Source organism: Aedes aegypti, chromosome 1 (genome assembly GCF_002204515.2).
Source record: "Aedes aegypti strain LVP_AGWG chromosome 1, AaegL5.0 Primary Assembly, whole genome shotgun sequence".
Lineage (NCBI taxonomy): Eukaryota > Metazoa > Arthropoda > Insecta > Diptera > Culicidae > Aedes > Aedes aegypti.
Window position 1 is genome coordinate 59,622,348 of NC_035107.1, and position 23,244 is coordinate 59,645,591.

The window sequence follows — 23,244 nt, forward strand, 5'->3', positions numbered from 1 at the left end:
TCATGTACGCGCTATTATTTGTGCTCAAAAAAGCTTTAAACTATTAAAATCGGTTGAAAAATGGCAGAGATATTGACAAAAATGATGTGCGTGCGGCTCAGGTGAACCCAAACTTTTGCACGATGACTTGACTGACTGTTTCATTGATTTTGAATACTTTCCAGATTTTTCCGCCAAAATTTCGTGGGGTCTCTTCAAAGAATATAGGATTACGATTCTAATGACACTTTGATTTAAAATATTGGTCGACCCAATGCTGAGGAAATTAGATATGATTTTTCAGTGTGTTTTTTGAAAAATGTCACAACTTTAAGTAAAAAATTAGTATGCAAAATTCAAAAAATGTTTTTGGAAAAATACAAACGAAGTAAGAATAACTCTTTGTCTTTCGAATGCAGCTTAAAGAGTTTCAATTGGACGTGTAATCACAGAGATATGGACAGAACACTTTTGTATGTTTTTGAGGGGGTGAACCCAAACTTTTGCACGGGAGTGTACGTTTAGTAAGTTATTTTTCGCAAAATTTTTTGTAGAAGAGTATTTAATGAGATATGGATAAGGTTGTAACTTTTCAATGTTTGCAATACTGTTGTGATACCTTTAGAACCATAAAAATCCTTCGGATTGTTGGACGGAGTTGATTTCCTCATAGGCAGAGGCGAAGTCCATTGATTGCCTTCACTTAAAAAACATAATCACTGTATAATTCCGTTTTTTAACTATTCTCAATAAAAAATACAATCTTTTTTCTGATTCAAACTCATTTATCACTTGAAAATACGATCATATTTGACGGTTTAAAACAAAATCTTTAAAAAAAAAAATTCAGTTTTGGACTTAAAAATTCGAAGTTAAAAGAACTTTTTTCCCTAAAATTAGCCCAATTTGCAATGTATGGACGACTTTTAGTAAATTTAATTACGAAACTTTTTGCTTAAGGATGATCACAATCAGAAGTGGCCGTTTTTTTAAATCGACTTTAAAATTTTGAATATATTTTTTTTTTCAGTGTAGAAAATGTGTTTTTAATTTTCAATATTTTTTTCTAAAACGTCAGGAAATTTCACGACAGTTCCCCATACAACACTTTTTTGTAGGTTTTCGAGTTATACAGATTTATAAAAAAAAGTAAAAAAAAAAAATAAATCTTTGGGACTTGAAAATTTCGATGTTAGAAAAACTTTTTTCTCTAAAATATGCCCAATTTGCAATGGTTGGACGATTTTTAGTAAATTTAATTACGAAACTTTTTGCTTAAGGATGATCAAAATCTGAAGTGGCCGTTTTTTTAAATCGACTTTGAAGTTTTGAATATATTTTTTTTTCAGTGTAGAAAATGTGTTTTTATTTTTTGAATATTTTTTACTAAAACGTCAGGAAATTTCACGACAGTCCCTCATACAACACTTTTATGTAGGTCTTAACGTTTTCGAGGTATACGGGTTTATAAAAAAAGTAAAAAAAAAACTTTGACTCTTTCCAAATGTTAGTCTAGATCTATTTTAAAAAAAAACAAAGTATGTAAAGTATCTTAGTTTCACATAGTCTTCACACCCAGAAAGTTTCATTGAATTCTGAAGGGGTGCTGCCAATCCCTTTGTCGAGTTGGCGTGAAATCCGTCAGGTTGGAATGTCAGTCATTATCAATGAATTGGGAAATCCATTCGGTAACAATCTTAATGAAATAACTAGGACTGGCATTATCTCTTTAGTTAGATGACTCTCTTGTTTGGATATTTTTAAAATATAAACCTTCGTTTTTATAACGATAATTTAATCCTAAAAAAAAAATTCTCCCGATTTCCACGTATATATATAACATCTCGAAACTCTCGGCTCAATTAATGTTAGTCCTTGTGGTACTGAACATTTTTTCAGAAGACACCATCTTTATAAGTGGTCAGGCTACTGCGCTAAGCGCAAAACAAAAATTCTTTGCTCACTAGCGCCGCCTAGTAACAAAATTGCGAATTTTCCGGCTCAAATAATGTTAGCCCTTGTGATACTGAGCAACTTTGCCGAAGACTCCATCTTTCTAAGTGGTCAGGCTACTGAGCTATCCAAGAAACAAAAATTATTTGCTCACTAGCGCTGCCTTGTGACAAAATTGCGAAACTTTCGGCTCAAATAATGTTAGCTCTAGTAATACTGAGCAACTTTGCCGAAGGCGCCATCTTTCTAAGTGGTCAGGCTACTGTGCTATCCAAGAAACAAAAATATTTGCTCATCAGCGCCGCCTAGTAACAAAATTGCGAATTTTCCGGCTCAAATAATGTTAGCCCTTGTGATACTGAGCAACTTTGTCGAAGACGCCATCTCTCTAAGTGGTCAGGCAACTGAGCTATGCTTAAAACAAAAATTCCATGCCCACTAGCGCCGCCTGGTGGCGTAATTCCGTATCAGAATGACCTCCGCATTTCAGCCCTTAAGCTACTGAACAACTCTTCCAAAGACACCAACCTTCCAAAACATCAGGATCTAGAGATATCATGTGTTACAAAATTTTGCATCCTTATCCCTCATGGTTCATATAGTGCAAATCAGAAAAAACGCCCCTTCCGGCCAAGTTCTCAACTAAAAGGATGATCCTCAACTCCTAAAGATAGATCGTACTTAGCACTGAAACTTCGCCGAAGACAGTACAGTGCTATCTCTTTTGGCATACGAGATATTCAACGACACCCCCAAAGTGATGAAATCGCATAAGCCCTGGGTCTCCTATAACGTTCTGGTGCGTCTTATAGGAGTGAGCGTAATAGGAGTGCACGTTATAGGAATGCGTTTAATAGGAGACCCGACTGAACGTCGAAGACGAAATATCTGCTGGGTGGAGGAACCAAGCGCGATAGAGCTCGCATTGGCAGATGCGTGATGATCGACGGGGATGAGTTCGAGGTGGTGGACGAATTTGTCTACCTCGGATCATTGATAACGTCGGATAACAACTGCAGCAGAGAAATTCGAAGACGTATCATTGACGGAAGTCGTGCTTACTACGGACTCCACAAGACCTTGCGGTCTGGTAAACTTCACTTCCGTACTAAGTGTACCATGTACAAGACGCTAATAAGACCGGTAGTCCTCTACGGGCATGAGACGTGGACAATGCTCGAAGAGGACCTGCAAGCGCCAGGAGTTTTTGAACGACGTGTGCTTGGGACGATCTTTGGCGGAGTATGTGAGAACGGCGTATGGAGGAGAAGGATGAACCACGAGCTTGCGCAACTCTACGGCGAACCCAGTATCCAGAAAGTCGCCAAAGCTGGAAGGGTACGATGGGCGGGACACGTTGTGAAAATGCCGGACAACAATCCCGCAAAAATGGTGTTCACCTCAAATCCGGCCGGTACAAGACGAAGGGGAGCGCAACGAGCTAGGTGGTTTGACCAAGTGGAGCAGGATGTTGGAAGTGTGGGGCGATCGAGAAACTGGAGGTTATCAGCCATGGACCGAGTTAATTGGCGTAACATTGTGGCGCAGGTCATGTCTTGATGGACGTAGAGCCAGCAAAAGTAAAGTAAGCAAGTAAGCTGAACCAGAATTCGTTTAAAGCAAGCGACGGATGGCTCCAAAAATTGGTCAAAAGGCATGATCTTAAGGTGAAGATGAATCGAAGCCAAACCTCAAATTTTCAAGAGCACAAATCTGGAGAACCGAACACCCATTTGAGCTGAAAACTTATCCGGTTGGTCCAGGCGTTGCAGAATTCGCTCTCATTTGAGAATGAAGCACGATCAAAGCAAGCAAAGAAAAACATCCCATCTGTTGCGGTCCACGATCGTCATTGTATCGCAAGGTGTAACAAGTCTGATAAATGGAAGCAGCGAGCGAGAGCCCCAACGAGAGAGCGATGATAAAATCCATTTTTCTCGCTTGTTTACCGTTGGGGATAGGTGTTTTTCTTTACTGGCACGATAAACAATCCACGAACTTCCAATAACAACAGTGTCCCCCAGGCTTGGAGCATGTTTAGAGGGCTTTTATCATGCACTACTATCCCCCCAATCTGATCAAACTTGTAGCAGTATACGATAAACAGTCTCTCATAATGTGCAGCATGTTATGATAGTTACAGAGAGCGATACCTGAGAGATTCTCTCAATTTTCTCAGGATTCAATCCCTGGGTTGGTCACAACCAGCCAGTGACCAATCGATTAAGTTTTCAGCTTAAACGCATGTTTGGTTCTCCAGATTTGTGCTCTTGAAAATTTGAGGTTTGGCTTCGATTCATCTTCACCTTAAGTACAAAGTAGCAAGCGGTGAGAGTGGAGCTGTGAATTCAAACAAAGCGGATTGTTTCAAAACTAAAACCTTACCTACGCTACTAGAAAAGTATAGTCCCAACAACATTTTCAACATGGATGAAACAGGTCTATTTTTCAAATGTGTGCCAAACAAAACATACTTTTTTTTTAATTTTGTTGCTATGAACATGGATGGATCTGAAAAGTTGGAACTGCTCATAATAGGCAAGAGCGCTAAGCCTAGATGCTTCAAAAATGTTAAAAATCTTCCTGTGACACTTTTACACTTTTTTCCTCCTAATATGACCTCGGTGCTCCAACCCCTCGATCTTGGCATAATCAAATGCCTCAAGGTGCATTACCGCAATAAATTAGTTAAAAAACAACTTGATGCCATGGAAAAACAAGAAGACTATGAAGTAAACTTATTTCAATGTATCAATATGCTAAGCAATGTGTGGCACAACAATGTGAAGCAGTCTACTGCTTTGTCAAAGCTGGTTTCACAAAACCCTCTATGATTATTCACATAGACGAGAATGCGCTCAACGACAAAAATATAGACGGTCACAGCAGCTTTGGAAAATCTAAACATTTAAGTTAAACATGAAATATTAAATTTACAGACTTCGTTACTTTCGATGACGATATATGTTAAAGTGAACTATTGTCAGATGATGACATAATTCAAATAGATCGTGGGGAATCGTCAACAAGTTTCGCAAACAGCATAAACGAGGTAGCAGGGAGGAGCAACATTGAATTAACCACTCCATCTGATGCCGACTTATCAAAAGCTTTCGAAGTTATTTATTCAGGACTGATGACTAAGGAAGGCATTGAAAAAATAGCTGTTAAGAAGTGAGTGGAACTAATTGGCATTTCAAATCCATTATATAGTATTGTTATTATTTTTGTTATAACGACCTCAACTCTGAGTAAGATACAATGGAATTGAACAACGTTATTAAAATTTCTACCAATGCTCTTAATAACGACATCGATGTTCTTTATAACGACACATTTTTATAGCGACATCTCCCTATCAGTCTTGGGAACTGTGACCACAATTCACCACAGTTTATCGATTCTGCCATTCCACCAAAACACAAAGCAGCAGCAGCATCAATAAGCCATTTTATGAGACGTTTCGAATCATATGGTTTCCGTTTGTTTACCAGCTTTGAAAGTTTCTGGCGGGCCGATTTATTTACGTTTCTTCTAGCGTTACACTTGGAAGGAGCATATTCAACAATGGCGCTGGAGGCAATTTAACAAAGTTTTAAATTTTCGCATGTAAAATTTAAATCAGTAGGCAGGGAAGATATTTTTCATCTACGTTACCTGTAATACATGTAAACCGGGTAGAAACATGCGCTGAAAGAGACGGGGACGTCATCGCCAACAAAAATGTGACCAGCGCCATTCAGATATCATGCTAGTTTTTTGAACAACAACAATGAGCGGCCCGCCAGAAAACGTCATTCGAACGTCTCGTAAAATGGCTTATACCATCAGGCGTTGCGCTGCCAACGGTTCACACACTGCTTGACTGTTTTTGTCTCTCCACTATGACCATTTTCGGGCAGCCATTCCAAGCTGAATGATTGAAAAAAGTGTTAAATCATTCAATCGCTAATATTTCGCTTGTGTTTTCAACTAATTGAAATCTATTAGCTCTAACAGAAAGACCACAATCATTCCGTTACGATACATATAAACAAGTTCAATTTCATACTGCCTTTATCGAGCAAAAATGCAAAACCCCGAAAACCGCAAAAATCGTGTCACCACTGTGCTCGAGTCATTTCGCATTCGGGGTTGAAAAACGTTAGGAAGAAGAAGATTAAATTTTTGAAGAGCCGTGAAATTTTTTTGTTTTGAACCGTCATGGTTTGCTTTGGATTCTGATGGTCGTGTAGAAAGATGTAAATGTAGAGGCGGTAAATGTTTGCTCCAGTACTTTTCTCATCCCTGCTCCCTATAACGACGATCCCTTACGATGTCGTTATAACAAGCTTCGACTGTACTAGCAATATTCTATAATTAAAGTCATGTTAAATTCATGACATTAAACAGACTAGTTTTTGAGAGCGGCAACGGTTTCAGCAGCCTCCAAACAAGCTTCATGTTTGAGATACGCGAAAATGTTATTTGTGTTCCTTTGTGTAGTTTTTGTCAACTTAGTCGAAACGATTGTTTATGTTTCGTTTTTTCATTAATTTCAACTTTTTAAAAAACAAGCAGCGTTTTATCAGAAGCATGTGAAGCATTTTGTTCTGGCTATAAACAATTAAAGAATTTCATATTGGATTGTATAGATTTTAAATAAGTACTCAGAACTTTCGTTCCCGGTAAGGCCTAATAATCTAATGAGTGAACAAAAATATCAACCAAGCGACATTGTAAGTGCAACACCGACAATAAGTCAAGTGGCTAAGCGGGTGACTAACGCCTTTCTGTAGTGTGCAGGATTTTTGAATTCACATGAACAAACAAGATTTTAATCCATAGCTAATTCAGTTAAGCTCCCCAACTAACAAATGATAATGTCGACAGCGTGAATAAGCGAGTCTGTGGTACCTGAGATGTGAATATTACTCTTGTAGTGTTCATCAGTTGTGACGAACTGTTTTTCCTAGGAGACACGAAAAAACACCTAAACACGAAAGGAAAACCAGCTCTCATCAAGTTCTCGGGAATATTTCATTCCTCAGTCCGTTACTATCACTAGTGCAGAAACCTCTGGTTGTGTTGAGAATTATTTAAGCGAACCAATATCGTAGTTTTCAGCATTCCATCTGGATTCTTAGACAGGGTAGGAACTCGTATGAGTGATAGTCATAAAACATCTGGTGTAAAACTAAACTATTGACGAGTGAACAAGCGCTGTAAAAAAAATTGTGAACAATTCTCGACGGATCAATTCAAGTAAAAACATCATCCAGCAAAAATGCCTATCAAAATGGGTGTTTCAAAACCGAAGAGACCGCATCATAAAGTTCCACACAAGGGTCATCACCAAACAAGTCAATCGTCCGGAAAGCTCGGTGACTTTGCTGTAGATGTTGGAACTGCAGTTGTTTCGGAAGTTGCTGCAGCAGTTGCCGGAAGCTTGACCGAAAAAGCGGTGGATTGCGTCGTGAAGTGAAGCGAGTGGAACCGTTTACCGAAATAATGGGGATAAAATCGAAAAATGGAAATACTACAGCAGTCTAGTTTGTGATATGGAAGTTACGTTGAATTGAAGCGCAATAAAGCAAGTGTAAAAATGTTAAAATTTATTTTATTGCTATAAAGTTCTGACTAATTACATCGAATAAGCCATATATATTTTAGTTTACTTTTGATAAAGGACTAATACACAGTGCAGAAACGTCGGGCAAAACGAACGTTGTGAATTCCATTGATGCTAAAGCCACAGAACAATAAAATATATAGGGTTTTGTTCTACTTCGGCGTAAGCGCTACTATTCGTCGTATCAAACTTTAAATGTTTCACTACGGCGGATATTCAAACTTACCTGCAACATAGATTCATTATACAAGCGTAATTTTGTGAAAGCTGTTATGGTTTGTACACTTGTACACCAAAAATGCAATAAAACTACTGTATTTCGGTAAATAACTTCAGTTCAATTATCCACTTTGCACTTTATCACCGAAATCGCATGGACGAACACGATTTGAGAGAAATGCTTAGCGATCGACTGAGCCACACCACTTTCCAACACAAGTTTCTTCCCGCCCCCGTGGGTGACTTACTTCGCCGGGCACTTATTTTCACTATGGAAAACCTTCGTACTTTTTCACTGAAGGATTTCATTCCAATCACACGCCGTAAAACTTCAATAAATAACCAAATTTTACAAAATTTCCTCAACCGCCGCGTATAATTGAGAATGTAAACAAAGTTTAATCCGTCGTACTGAGAAAAAAAAGCTTGTGCGCATCAATGTGTGCGCGATGCTCGACGTAAAAATACGGTTCCTTTGATTGTGTTGTTTTCGCTGTACTGTGAACAAGTGCCATAATTGTACGGTCAAAAGGAATTGTGTTCATATGTTTGGGCTGAATTTCGATGACGAACAATTCATTTTAAAGGAAATTAGTATATTCCATCATGCTGAAGGAATGCAGGGAGATGCCCATAGATCTATATATTCTAGTAAAACATTCTATAATTGCGTTAATATATTGTGTTTTAACCACTCAATACATCACAGTGCTATATTTTTACATCTCTCTAATAATAAGTGTTGAGATCTGTACATTTTGCGATTCATTGTACCTAATGCAGCCCACAGACGCTCAGACGGTTTGACCAACATTGACTCCGTCCCCAAGTTAGGCAAACCGATTTATGTTGCTGCAACCATTTAACCGACTGTCAAAGTTCGTTGCAGCAACACTATATTTTTTCGCATATTTTGAATGTTCTCGGCAAGTCTAGCGAATTCTATGTGATTGTTATTTTTTTTTTCGAAATGTGTCGGTGGGGGTGAATTTTTTTACGGCAATAATCGTAGTGTGGAAGAGCGGAGCTTTCAGAATTAAAGTACCGGAAGAAATGAATATTGATGAGGAATTCCAGTTAAAATTCACACGAAGTATTCCGGCACAACTCTAAAATTAAGAGAGATCTCTGTCGGAGGTTATTCTGAACAGTCATCGATATGGGAATGGCTAAGAAAATTTTATCTAAGATTCTATCCAGAATCTTTAGTGGTTTTCTTTAGTTATTCTACTTTGAAGTATTTCAGGATACTATGGGTTATAATAGGGAATCTACCAGAATTTATTCCTGGGATTGTACCAGGATTTTTTCTACTATTCCTCTAGAAATGTATCAACAGTTTCACCCCGAAATTCCTTCAAAGCTTCCTCTACTAATTATTCAGCAACTCCTCCACTGATTCCTTCAAAGTTAAAAAATATCCTAAAGTGATTTCTTCAGTAATTTTTCAGAGTTTACTCCAAGAATTCTTCACGAGATTACTATAACAATTTTTCAAAGATTCCTTCAGGAATTCTTCTAAAAGCTATATCCAAGGATTCCGTCACATAACGAATTTTAATAATTCGTATTTTTTCTGCAGAGTCCTCCAGAGATTTATCAAAAAACTTCCCAAAAGATTTATTCAGTAAATCGTCCAATGCTTTCTTCAAGAACTCCTCCAGCGAAACTTCAAGAATTTCTAAACAGATTCTATAAGGGTTCTTTTCCTGCGATTACACCAGGAGTTCTTCTAGAAATTCTAGATTGATGAATGAATCCCCTCCCCCTAAGAAATTATTACAGGAATTCCATCAAAAAATCGATCAGGAATTTCTCCTATGCATCACAAATCATTCCCAAGGAATGTCTCCAAAAAATCTGCAGTGATTAATCCAAACATTTTTCCAGAGATTCCTACACGATTTTTGCTAGAAATTGCTTCAAAAATTCCAACAGAAATACATGCTCAGATTTACTTACAATGATTCTACACAGAATTTCTCAAAGGACTAATCATGGAATTCTACCAGGAAGGCTTTGGGGACTCAGCAAGAAATACTGCAAAAGAATTCAAAAATATTCCTACAGAGGATAGCTTCAGGAATTCCTTTAGAGATCCTACATACAATTTTTTGACAGGTTCCCCCAGATTATTTTTAAAGGATTCTTCTATGGAACCTTTAATGAATTATTTTAAAAATTCTACCAGTAGTGTTTCCTTCAAATACTCTTCCTTGTATCCCTTCAGGGAAAATACGAGGAGCGCTCGGCCTGGTATCTTCGAAGGAATGACTTCAAGAATCTATCAGAGATTTCTCCGAGAATTTCTAAAAGTATTTATCCATCAATTCCTTCCGGTATTTCTTAAAGGATTTTTTCCAATGAATGCACCAGGAATAAAAAAAAAACTATCTTTAAAAGCTCTTCCAGACATGTTTAAAAAGATTTCTCCAGGGAATGCTCCGGTGATTCCTCCATGGATTTCACAATAAATTGTTCCATGATTGTTTCCAGAAATTTTCCAAAAAAATATTCAAGAGATCGGATAAATGTTTAGTTTAATCCTCTTCGTAAATATCAGTGGAATCCCTGAATGAATAATATTCTATTTTTTTTAGAGTAGAGAAAGAAATAAGTTCTAATCTTTCGTCGATTCTCGATTCTTCGATCCTAGTCGATTCTCTCGCGAAAATATTGGTGGGTTTGTGGAATTTTTTTGGTTAATACCCTTGAAGAATTTCTGATAACCCTGAAAAATTCAAAGAAGGGAAACCCTAGTCAAACCATTGAAGTGTTTTCTGGTAGAACTTCTGGCGAAGCAGTGGTAGATTTTTCTGGTGGACATTCTAGCAAAACTCTGGTGATATTTCCAGTGGTAACCCTGGAAGAACTCCTGGCGAAATCCTTTTAAAAAATCCCCACACTCAAAAAACATCTGGTGAAATAATCAGAGAAAATACTGGTGAAGACTTTGAAGGAAATTGTATTCAAATCCCATAAAAATTTGTTATGGGATCCTTAGAGATCATCTTGGTGGAACCCTTGGAGGTTTTCTTTTTCAGAAAGTTTTGGAAGAACTTCTAGAGGTTTTTTTGAATTCCCGGTAAAATCACCGGAAAAGTATTGGTGTAGTTTCTGAAAGTTTTTTTTAGTGGAACCCTTATGAGAATTTCAGCTGAAACTTTTTGAAGATTTTCCTGATAGAAATCAAAGAGAATTACCTGGGCGTGTTCCAGATGCAATCCATAAATAATCCTCTGGTGGAATCCTTAGATAAATCCCTGAAGGATATTTAGATGGAATCCTTAGAAGAAGTCCTAGCGGAATTTTCGAAAGAATGCCTGGTGGAGTCACTGAAGGAATTCCTGTATTTAATTCTAGGAGAAACTCCTCATTGTCACTGGAGGATATACTAGTAGATTATTTACTTGTTACTTGTGAAATCTTTATGGTAAATTTTTGGTAAGATTGCTGGATGAAATCCTGAAAAACCCCAAGAATCCATGGAGAGAAATTCCTTAAGAAATTTCAGAAGGAATCTCTAGAGTAATTCCGGTGATAAAATTCTTATAAGAAATTTATGGTAAAATCTCGGGAGGAATTCCTGATAACCCTTGAGGATCCTTGGAGATATTTATTCCTTCAAGAATTTCAGAAGGCATCCCTTTATAAATTCTAGGAGGACACCTTTGAAGAATTATCTCAAAAAAGAAACCCCTGGAGCAATAGTCTGTTAAACTGGAATCAGACTAAGAGTGTTTCAGCCCTTATTCAGCAAAAATGTTTATTGGGCATAAATTCCGAAATAAATCCGTAGTAAATAGCCTGATGGAACCTAGAATTACCCTAGAGGGATTCCTGAAGGAACCTTTAGAAGAATTCCTGATAGAATTTCAAACAGAACTTCTGTTGGAATACTAGAAGAAGTTCATGATGGAGCCCCAGGAGGATTTTATAATAAAATCTAAGAAGTATTTCAAAAGGAATCCAAGGAAGAACTTCTGATGGAAGACCTAATGGTACTCCTAAAGAATCCCTATAGAAACTCCTGATGGAATCCTTGAAGGAATTCCTAGAGATATTCTTCTTCTTCTTTCTGGAATTACGTCCCCACTGGGATAGAGCCTGCTTCTCAGCTTAGTGTTCTTATTAGCACTTTCACGGTTATTAACTGAGAGCGTACTGTGCCAATGACTATTTTTGCATGCATATATCGTGTGGCAGGTACGAAGATACTCTATGCCCCGGGAAGTCGAGAAAATTTCCAACCCGAAAAGATCCTCGACCGGTGGGATTCGAACCCACGACCCTCAGCTTGGTCTTGCTGAATAGCTGCGCGTTTACCGCTACGGCTATCTGGGCCCCTAGAGATATTATTAAAGTTATTCCAGATTGAATCATTGGAGGAATTCCAGATGAAATCCCTACAGAAACTCCTGATGAAATACCTGGATGAATTCCTGATAAGATTTCTGATGGAACTACTGATAAAATCCATAGAGGAATTCCTTATGGTACGCCTTGAAGAAATACTGATAGAATTCCTCGAGGGACTTCTGATATAATCTCTAGAAGAATACTTGATGGAATATGTGGAGGAAGTCGAGGTGGAATCTCTGAAGGAAATTTTGATGGAATCCCTGGAGGAACTCCTGATGTAATCCTCAGTAGAACTCTCAGAGGTACTCCTGATAGAATCCCTATAGGAAATTCTAATGGAATCCCTGGAGGAATTTCTACAGATATCCTTGAAGGAACTCCTTATAGAATCATTTGAGGAACTTCTGATTGATTCTCTAGAAAAGCTACTGATCGAATTCCTATAGAACTTATGATGAAATCTATGCAAAAATTCAGGGATTCCTGATAGAATCCCTAGAGGGAACTCCTTATGATATCTCTAGAAGAAATCCTGATAGAATTCCTCGAGGGACTTCTGATATAATCTCTAGAGGAACTCCTGATGGAACCTCTGGAGTAAGCCCAGGTGGAATCTCTGTAGGAAATTTGGATGGAAACCCTGGAGGAACTCCTGATGAAATCCCCAGAAGGACTCCGATGAAAGCCCTAAAGATATACCTGATAGAATCCCTATAGGAACTCCAGATGGAATCCCTGTAAGAATTCCCCATCAGGAATCATTGGAGGAAATTCTGATTAAATTCCTAGAAGAACTCCCGATAGAATCCCTGGAGAAATTCCAGGTAGAATTTCTGAAGAAACTCCTGGTGAAATTCCTGGAGAACCTTCTCATAGAATTGCTAGAGGATCTCCTGATGGAATTCCTAGAAGAACTTCTGGTAGAATCCCTAGACGAACATCTGATAAAATCCCCAGAAGAACTCATGATGGAATGGATAAATTCCGATGGAATCCCTAGAAAAATTCCTAATGGAAACCCTGATGGAACTCCTGATGTGACCCTTCGTGGAAATCATAATTGAATCTTTAAAGTATCCCTGATGGAATTCCTGGAGAAAATTTTGATGGTGTTCCTGGTGGAATCTCTGAGGCAGCGTCCATTTATTATGTAACGCTAAAATTGGAAATTTTTGACCTCCTCACCCCCTCCGTAACGCTTTTCGTATGTAAAATTTGAAAATTTTGTATGAGTCGTAACGCTTGAGCCTACTCCCCCCTCCCCCTAGAGCGTTACGTAATTTGTGGATGCCGCCTGATGGAATTTCTGGTGTCATTCTAACAATTTCGTTCTGATGGAATTTTTCATAGAACTTTAAAAGGAATCCCATCAATTGGACGAATTCCTGGTGAAATTTATGATGGATTCCTTGTAGAAATTCTTGGTACAATCCCTGGAGGAATTCCCTTTTAAGCTTTTGATGGAATCACCGGTAGAACTACTGGTGTGTTTGCTAAAGAAATAGGTTGAAGATTGTGGGAAAACCCCAGTGGAATAAATAGGAACAACTCAAGAGCGCACATTTGCTACATCACCATGTCGGCGACGCTGTAAAAATTGTAAAATTGAGCTATGATCTCTCTATCGCAAAAGGGGCCGATATGACGAGATACGACCACGTCGAATGCCTAACCCATACTAACCATCTCATTGAGCCAACGCACAGTGGTCCAGGAATCAGTTTTACGCGTAAAGATGCATTTTGAGCTTTAGAATGAAACATTAGACAAAAACGGTCTTCTACACGCAAACAAATTTTGTTGTATAATCTACCAAATCCATGGTAGAATTAAGAACTGCACCAACGATTTTCAACCGACTACAAAAATCTGTTAAGTTTACTATAATCTGGTGAAAATCACTGAGCAGTGCAGTAAATTTGACTATGTCCATAGTAGCATCCACTTCAGAGCATTGTATTTCAATCCGTGACACACACCGTACAACACAGTGTGGTCAAAAGTATGATGCTAAACTTCTCAAATCTAGAATGTTTCTAGTCAAAAATACTATAACTCTGGTTAAATCAACAGAAGAAATTTTCTTGTGTAGTTATGTTGACTATGTTTTGGTAGAGTTAACAGAGTAATGTAGTCGGTTGAAAATCGTTGGTGCAGTTCTTAATTTTACCATGGATTCAGTAGTTTCTACAATAAAATTCGTTTCAGTGTACAAAGTTGTTTGTATTAGTTAAGCCCTTTGTTTGGTGTTATTGAAAATTAGGGTGGACCACATTTTCATAGAAATTGTGTAACTAACTTTCTTATTTGTAGAAATCATATTATACATGCTTCAGCAAAGTTATAGACCATTCAATTTCAAGCAACTTTGCCGAAAAAAGTTTTTTTTTTGTATCTCTTAAATTGACCGATTCAGAGCTTTCTTTTTACGGTGACATAGGGTGGTCCGAACAAAACTGGTTTTCTGGCTCTAGAGTTTTCAATTCAAGTTTCTCAGCAAAGTAGTCTATGAAACACTTTTAGAGCTTTGAAAAATGCGTATTTTGGTGAGTGAAGAAACTCGCTATCTCCTTCCGTTTAGGAGTTATTGTTGTTTTTCTCTCAAAAACATGCCTACTTTGATTGTGAATATCTCTGATTGGGGCAAACATAAAAAATATCTTTTGACGGCGTTCAAATGAAAAAATAAAAATGTATATTATATCAAAAAATTACAGATGTGTTATTTTTGTAACTCTAATAAAATGCCTTGAAAAACAAAGGATTTTAAGCAGAAAAACTTTAATAACTTTTGAACTAAAATAGATATCAACAATATTTTTGCATGAAAATTTGCGTTTCGTTAAGTTCTTAAAGTCGTTCATAGACCGCTTTGACGAGAAATCTGAAATAAGAAAGATAGGGCTCTAAAACTATTTTGAAAATTTTCATAGTAAGTATTTCTTTATTATTTTGCATTTTGAGCATGAAAATGAAATTTTAGACAAAAATGATCTTCTACAAAATTGTTTCTAAAAATGTAAGCTTTCATACTGTGTTATTTAAAACTAGGGTGGTCCACAATATCACACATATCATATAATCAACTTTTTTATTTGCAAAAATACTTATATATGCTCTTAGGCAAAGCGGTAGAACTTGAAATTTTGATCAACTTTGCCGAAAAAAGTTTTTTTTTGTAGCTCAAAATTTGACCAATCTAGAGCATTTTTTCCTAATCATCAAAGGGTGGTCCAACAAAAATAAGTTTTTTAACACTAGTTTTTTTAATATTATTTTCTCGTCAAAGTCGTCTATAAATGAGTTTTAGAACTTAACAAAACGCAAAATTTCATGCAAAAAGATTGTTGATATCTATTTTAGTTCAAAAGTTATTAAAGTTTTTGTGATAAAAAATATTTGACTTTCAATACGTTTTATTAGAGTTACAAAAATAACACATCTGTAATTTTTTGATATAATATACAATTTTATTTTGTCATTTGAACGCTGTCAAAAGATATTTTTTATGTTTGACCCAATCAGAGATATTCACAATCAAAGTAGGCATGTTTTTTAGAGAAAAACAACAATAACTCCTAAACGGAAGGAGATAGCGAGTTTCTTCACTCACCAAATTACGCATTTTTCAAAGCTCTAAAAGTGTTTCATAGACTACTTTGCTGAGAAACTTGAATTGAAAACTCTAGAGCCAGAAAACCAGTTTTGTTCGGACCACCCTATGTCACCGTAGAAAAAAAGCTCTGAATCGGTCAATTTAAGAGATACAAAAAAACTTTTTTCGGCAAAGTTGCTTGAAATTGAATGGTCTACAACTTTGTTGAAGCATATGTAATATAATTTCTACAAATAAGAAAGTTAGTTACACAATTTCTATGAAAATGTGGTCCACCCTAATTTTCAATAAAACCAAACAAAGGGCTCAACTAATACAAACAACTTTGTAGAAGACCGTTTTTGTCTAATGTTTCATTCTAAAGCTCAAAATGCATCTTTCCGCGTAAAACTGATTCCTGGACCATAGTGCAACGTTGGCTTATGAGTAATGAGCGGTTTCACAGAAAATGACGACTTTTTTTCCCAAATTTCATTTTTATATTTTTTGATTTGGATGAAATTTTGCACATGCTTTCTTTATGCCCAAAAATGCCTTTTTGCATCATCGGCTCGCCATTTTGACTCTAGCCTTACTTTTGAGAAGGGCTTAAGAAAAAAATCCTTAAAAATTTCCAAAAAATTATAACTTAGAAACGGTTTGTCCGATCAGTTTGGTGCCTTCCGCAAAGTTTTAGGTTATTGTTGGGACTATCTGAAAAAAAAATATACACTGTAAAAAAAATGTTGTAATTTTTTATATATCGAAAATAAAGCTTAAAAATCAATTTTCTCAAAAATTGTATTTTTGATTTTTTTTTTATTTTTCTATATATGTTAAAGTAGACAAGAAATGAAGTCTTTTGCACAGTGGGTCAAGATGGAGAAATCATAGACAAAAAAGTTATGATTTTTTTAAAAAAAAGGATGATTTTTCAATATGGTCTAAATAAACTTTGTGAATTCTTTTCGACCCGATTTTATGAAAGTACGCAATATTTTCAACAAAAAAGGTATATGAGAAAATTTTGCTAATTGCTACCGAAACATTTGAAAAGTTTATAATGACCATTTTTAACAAATTCACCTTTTTTTTAAATCATAACTTTTTTGTCCATGATTTCTCCATCTTGACCCACTGTGCAAAAGACTCCATTTTGTGTCTACTTCAACATATAAAAAAAAATAAAAATACGATTTTTGAGAAAATTGATGTTTAAGCTTTATTTTCGATATAAAAAAAATTACAATATATTTTTTACAGTGTATATTTTTTTCCAGCTACAGCGAGAATTTGCTGGTTGGAATAAGACTGCCTTCCATCTAGCGAATCCAACCCGTTAGTTGGAACGACTGACAGCTGGTTAAAATGCTCCAGACTAACGCATCTAGAGAGAAAAACGTCACGAAACGCACATATACATAAACATTTGTTTTATATATGGAGACTTCAATGCGGCGGTACTTAGACGTCAAAGTCAATTTGACATCTTATCTTGACATTCGAGTGCTTTTTAGTTGGAATATTTTCCAACCAGCGAACAACCAACCATCGAGTCATTCCATGTAGCGGACCCCCAACGAGCGAATCCCCACTGTAGTCCCAACAATAACCTAAAACTATGTGGAAGACACCAAACTGATCGGACAAACCGTTTCTAAGTTATATTATAATGACCGTTAATTGGAAATTATATCATAATTTTGTATTAAAATCGCTGAATCTTTAAAACGGTAAAAGTTAGCCTGATTTTTCTGTATACCTTTTTTGTTGTAAATTTTGCGTACTTTCATAAAATCGAGTTGAAAAATATTTAAAAAGTTTATTATGACCATTTTCAAAAATTCACCTTTTTTAAAAAAATCATAACTTTTTTGTCCATGATTTCTCCATCTTGACCCACTGTGCAAAAGACTCCATTTTTTGTCTACTTTAAAATATAAAAAAATAAAAAAATCAAGAAAACGATTTTTGTAAAAATGGATTTTAAGCTTTGTTTTCCAAATAAAAAAATATTACAATTTTTTTTACTGTGTATATTTTTTCCAGATAGTTCCAACAATAACCTAAAACTTTGCGGAAGATTTCAAACCGATCAGACAAATAGTATCTGAGTTTTAATATTTTGAAAATTGTTAAGGCTTTTTTTTCCTTAGGCCCTTCTCAAAAGTAACGCTAGGGTAAAAATGGTGAACCGATGATGCAAATAGGCATTTTTGGGTATAATGAAAGCATATGCCAAATTTCAGCCAAATCAAAAAATACAAAAGTAAACCGACATTCGAATTCAAATGGAACCGCTCTAATGTGGTACAAACTAGGCAACAGTGCAACGCTAAAAATAAAATCTCTCACTGTTGTTCGTAGGCACGCTTAGGAGAGTTGAATTGCGCATCTCAGAGGGCCGAAGGAGGTGTAGGGTTGTGAAGGAGCAGGCTTGGGAACTGTGACCACTATTCACCACAGTTTATCGATTCTGTCAGTCAACCAAAACACAAAGCAGCAGCAGCATCAATACCATCAGGCGTTGCGCTGCCAACGGTTCACACACTGCTTGAATGTTTTTGTCTCTCCTCTATGATCGTTTTTGGGCAGCCATCTTGAGGTATATGATTGAAAAAAATGTTAAATAATTCAATCGCTAATATTTAGCTTGCGTTTTCAACTAATTGAAATCTATTAGCTCTATGGGACGACTTCACGGATTCTAGCGAGTGAAACAGCGTGTTCTAATTCTAGATAAAAACTAATTTATTTGGTTTGGGATTTTCCCTTATATAGGTCAAAAACAATACATTCTAGATTTGAATGCTTCATAGTTCATATTTGAATAGTTCAATAGAGTCAATGCATTTTGTGTTCAGGCTGCTTGTCTCAATGTGCCTTGCGAGTAAATCGCAAAGTGTTGCATGGAAGATGTAGCAAGGGATGCGCTACTTGTAGTGTTGATGATGCTACAGCGCTAACAGCAAGAGCACAATCATTCCGTTGCGATATATATATATAAACGAGTTCTATTCATGCTTCCTTTATCGAGCAAAAATACAAAACTCCGAAAACCGGAAAAATCGTGTCACCACTGTACTTAAGTCATTTCGCATTCGGATTTGAAAAAACATTGTAAAGAAGAAGATTACAGTTTTGAAGAGCCGTGACATTTTTTTGTTTTGAACGGTCATGGTTTGCTTTGGATTTTGATGGTCGTGTAGAAAAATGTGAATGTCGAGGTGGTAAATGTTTGCTACAGTACATTTCCCATCCCTGTGAAGGAGCATATGGGGTCGTGACGGACTTTGGTTTCAGGTTGGCCGATTGCGCTGCAGAAGCGTTACCCATTCTGTGGCGTAGTTGGTTAACGCGCCCAGTCTAGCGTATTGGGAGTCCTGGGATCGAAGCCCACCAGAACGATTCTATTATTTTCCACAATTTTACATCTCAATTGGTCCACATTGACTTTTGTGTCTACGACCTTCAGGTATTTTCAAAACACCGTCGGCTGGTTTAAGCTAATGAAACTATATGCAAAGAAGCGAAATGTTCCAATTGGAATTCCAAGTTTACTGTCAATGTCATTCCAATCGAGCAGGAGACTTGTCAAACACTTTTTCACACAAGCTGAAAACGGCTCACGCAAAAATGTTACCGCCCACGAAAATTTTGCTTCTTCTGAAGTAGCATATTTTCTGAATACATGAGTGTCGGTTGCAATTTTCATGCTTTGCATAAATAATGCTCTACTCATTACATTGGTTTTCCATACATTCAGTCATTTTTTCATTCGTTATCCAAACCTGTGAAAATTCAACACATCAAACCTGTGTCTCACTTTTAGCGTGGGAATCAACATTATCAGTGCTGCGTAATAGATTTGGCATAGTTGCTAGCTGATTTATTTTAAATATGATCAGATTTCGTCTCTTTATAATTTAGACTCTTTAGTTTAAGCCGTAGCAGACATGACAACAAGTTTTTAAGGCAGATCTGAGGGATGGAATCTGGTTGAAGATCATCATACAAGGGAAGAAAAAAATTACAAAAATCGTCAACCATACTTACTTCAAGTGATGGAAATCGTGCGCCTCCGGACTGGGGAAGAACGGCAAATGGTACCCGGAGTGGGCGTTCAGCGTCGACAGAATGACCAGCGTAAACCACAACCAGGCGACCGCCACGTGACTGCCCAGCATGAAGATTCCCAGAAACGGCGGCACCAGGTTGCTGAAAATGTGCTCGATCGGATGGCAGTAGATGGCGGTGATGGCGATCGGGGCCGTCCACTCGTGGTGCTGCTTGTGGATGTACTTGTAGATGTGTCGGTTGTGCAGAAGTCTGTGGGCGTAGTAGAAACCGATTTCCTCGATGAAGATGCAGAATGATAGCTCCGCAAGCACCCAGTGGAAGGTGGGCAGCTCGCGCAGGTCGTTCAATCCTCGGAACCTCATCGCCTGGTACATGAACACGGCCATCGGGATGCCGACCAGGGTTTGGTTCATAAAAACCGTGGCGATGACCTTCAGGAGACGGGTCCTATCTACGGGTTCGTTCGTGCCGGGTTGCATCTTGTACCGGCGGATGCAGGCCGGTTTGCACGTTAGGTCGAAAATGGTGTAGATGCCTCCGAAGAACCAGTACACGAACACGGTGAACAGGGTTGTGCTAAGGACCCATAGCGTCGCGGGGTCTTCACCTGGAAGAAGGACAAGAATAGTTGTTTTAAGGGTTCAGGACATCTATGAGGTTGACCCTACCTGTGAAATCGATAAACCGATCCCAATGTGCTTGCCAGAAGTCCCCAGACGCACCCCAGAACCGCTGAAGGTGCCTAAGAATAAAAGTTCGTAAGTTAACAAAAATCGTAGCAACCCTAGACCTGAGTCAGTTACCATGTGAGAGTGTTTCTGAACGCGGCAAAGCCTACTAGGAAGAAGCTCACAATGACCAGAAAGCTGTAGAGAGACGAAAGTAGATTCGGGTTCTGTGGATCCAGTTCAGTTTGAGATTGTTGCTCCGAGGTCTGCTGCTTCTTTGGCGATGGATCATGTTTTGGAGTGCCAGTTGAGGGTTGCGTTGGCAAAACCTCCGGACTGGAGTCGGTGTCCACCATTTCTGTTGGGAAACTCTGTAAGAGAAATCGGGCCAGAGTCGAAGCCTTTAGTCACATGTGAGCGGAAAGCCGGCAACAGGTGGTCGCCATGGGAACGCGAACGCAAGGAGCAAAACAAACAAAGCAGGCTGATGCAGAGCGGATAAAGTTTTCCTCTCGCAAGCTCTGTTATCGTTTTCGTTTGGGACACGGGAACGGAAAACACAACAGAGAGTCAATTTTGGTATTTTGTGATGATGCTACACGGCTGACTGTGGAAGGAAAATCGATAAATTGATTTTTCCGTTCCAACCCAATGTGTTTCCCGGTGGTCTTTACTGAGATGCAATTCTGATTACAATTGATGATATCGGCACAAGAATTTGGTTTTCGTCATAAATTTGTTGAATTCAAACATGAAATTGGTCACTTTTATAATCTAAGAATCTGTAACCTTGCTGATCATAGCAGACCTTTCGAACAATAAAATTCAGATAAGGCGCAATATCAGTCACGTCATTTGCAGTTTACTAATGATTCCCCTAATCTTATGTAATGCATCTTTATTCAGATATGAACAATTTTTAACACAAGGAACAAGTTTTTCGTGATTGAACAATCACACAAAGAGGCGTTCTTTGTTAAATCTCGCATCATGAGCACAGAAGTTAAAAACGCAGTAGGCGGCCATCAATTTTTTTTTTGCATATCTTAAGGAGTAAAACAAAGAACAGCTGACGGGGATGCTTTCCGCTATTTCGCCGTTTCCAACCGCCTGGATGGCGAACCAAACTTTTTCACAGCACTTGAAATTCGAAATTTTACTGGAAAGCCTTCTTTGCTTTTGGATACCCATTCGCACCTGGATTTGAGAAATACGGCTTTGTTCTTGGGAAAACTTGCGATGTACACTCGACCACTGACAAAGTGATACTGTTGAAAACAATCGGAACTGGCTGGTTTGGGGTGTTGTATTGGTTGGAACGGGTCAGCATGTACATAACCATAGCATAAATGCGATACTTACGGAGACGGACAGATACAGTGTGGGTCACGGGTTTAGACAAAAGTATGGTATCGAAACTGCCGAGCAGAAATTGATACTTCCCTGAATTCCATCTCTAATTTTTACCAGGTTAAAGCATCGAGGATTCTACAAGAAATTTTTCCAAACTTCCTAGAGTTCCAGCAAGAATTATTTGAAAATTGAAGTGTGACTCCTCAGATTATTATTATTTATTTATTTAAGGTACAGTGGGGGTAGCAGTGGGGTAAGTGGATCATTTGTCCATATTAAGCATAAATACTTGAATATGTTGAATGCATTCGCACCATTACTTCGTTTTAGGTTATATTCTTACGTCCACACTAATAATATTGCAAAACTGGTAATACACGTACACTAACACAAACAAACTTATTAGCTGCAAAAATCGAATAATTTCAAAATTGTTTTCTATCATTCAAAAATCCATTGCATCACTGTCTAAAATCGAATACTATTAGTTTTTTCAACACATGGTGAGCATTTCAGTTCTAATTGAGTGAATCACAATGAAAAATATGTGATGTAAAAAAATAAATACTGATATATTGAACATGGTACACTTCCCCCTACTTTTTAATGGGATGGGGTAAGTGGATCAAGCATTGTTATCGCATATTACCAGAATGCTAATGCGAATTTGAATTAGTTAAATTATCCTCAAATGTTGTTTTCCTTCATTTTTTTTTTTCATTCCCAGTTTACATTTGTCAAAGTTCCATAGAAAATGTAATTAATCCACCTAAAAGTATTTTGAATCTTTCTTTCCGGTATGAAAAATATTAAAGAATATATATTGCAAAATTCAAACAAAACTTTTCGTGGATTATCTGAGCCGAATTGTGAATGAGCAAAATAAACACATTTTACAATTTAAAGCATATTATCGTACCTTATTTGACGATATAAATTGTTCTAGACAGATGGTACAATTATATTCATGAATGGAATAAAAAGATTTCAGTTTGTTAAACAAAAGTAAATGTAACTAATATTTTTAAACTACGACTGTTTTTCGAAAACATCATTAGGAATAATCCTACAATACTTCTGTTTACCTTATGAGAATAAAACAGATGGATTTTCTCCAAATTATTCTAGTTACAATATTTCTTTTAGTGTGAATTAATGTATAAATATTTTTCATAATATTTTGATAAAATAAAGATACTTTTTAATTTCAAAAGTATCAAAATGTAATAAAACTAGCACTAATAACAAGAACGAGAGTAAAAGCATTCTTACTATACATAATTACACCTCATTTGTTTTGAGAATAGACTTTTTTATTGGTGATCCACTTACCCCACCCTGGTGGGGCAAGTGGATCATTTGGCGTAAATTTTCAAGTCCTTCATACTCAATACATAACAATCAGAAAAATCAAAATAATTGAC

General features: G+C 37.1%; 1 protein-coding gene across 1 annotated transcript in view; it reads right to left on the reverse strand.

The window, feature by feature from the left end:
• LOC5576071 (fatty acid hydroxylase domain-containing protein 2) overlaps window positions 1-21,778 on the reverse strand; it is a 27,353-nt gene extending 5,575 nt beyond the window's left edge. Inside the window, exons 1-4 of the mRNA XM_001662351.2 lie at window positions 21,665-21,778; window positions 20,603-20,838; window positions 20,468-20,541; window positions 19,776-20,406 (exon numbers count right to left, since the gene is read on the reverse strand). Coding sequence (XP_001662401.2) covers window positions 19,776-20,406; window positions 20,468-20,541; window positions 20,603-20,823 — 926 coding nt within the window. The 5' untranslated portion in view covers window positions 20,824-20,838; window positions 21,665-21,778. The remainder of the gene's footprint in view (window positions 1-19,775; window positions 20,407-20,467; window positions 20,542-20,602; window positions 20,839-21,664) is intronic.
• Between the last annotated feature and the right edge of the window lie 1,466 nt (window positions 21,779-23,244).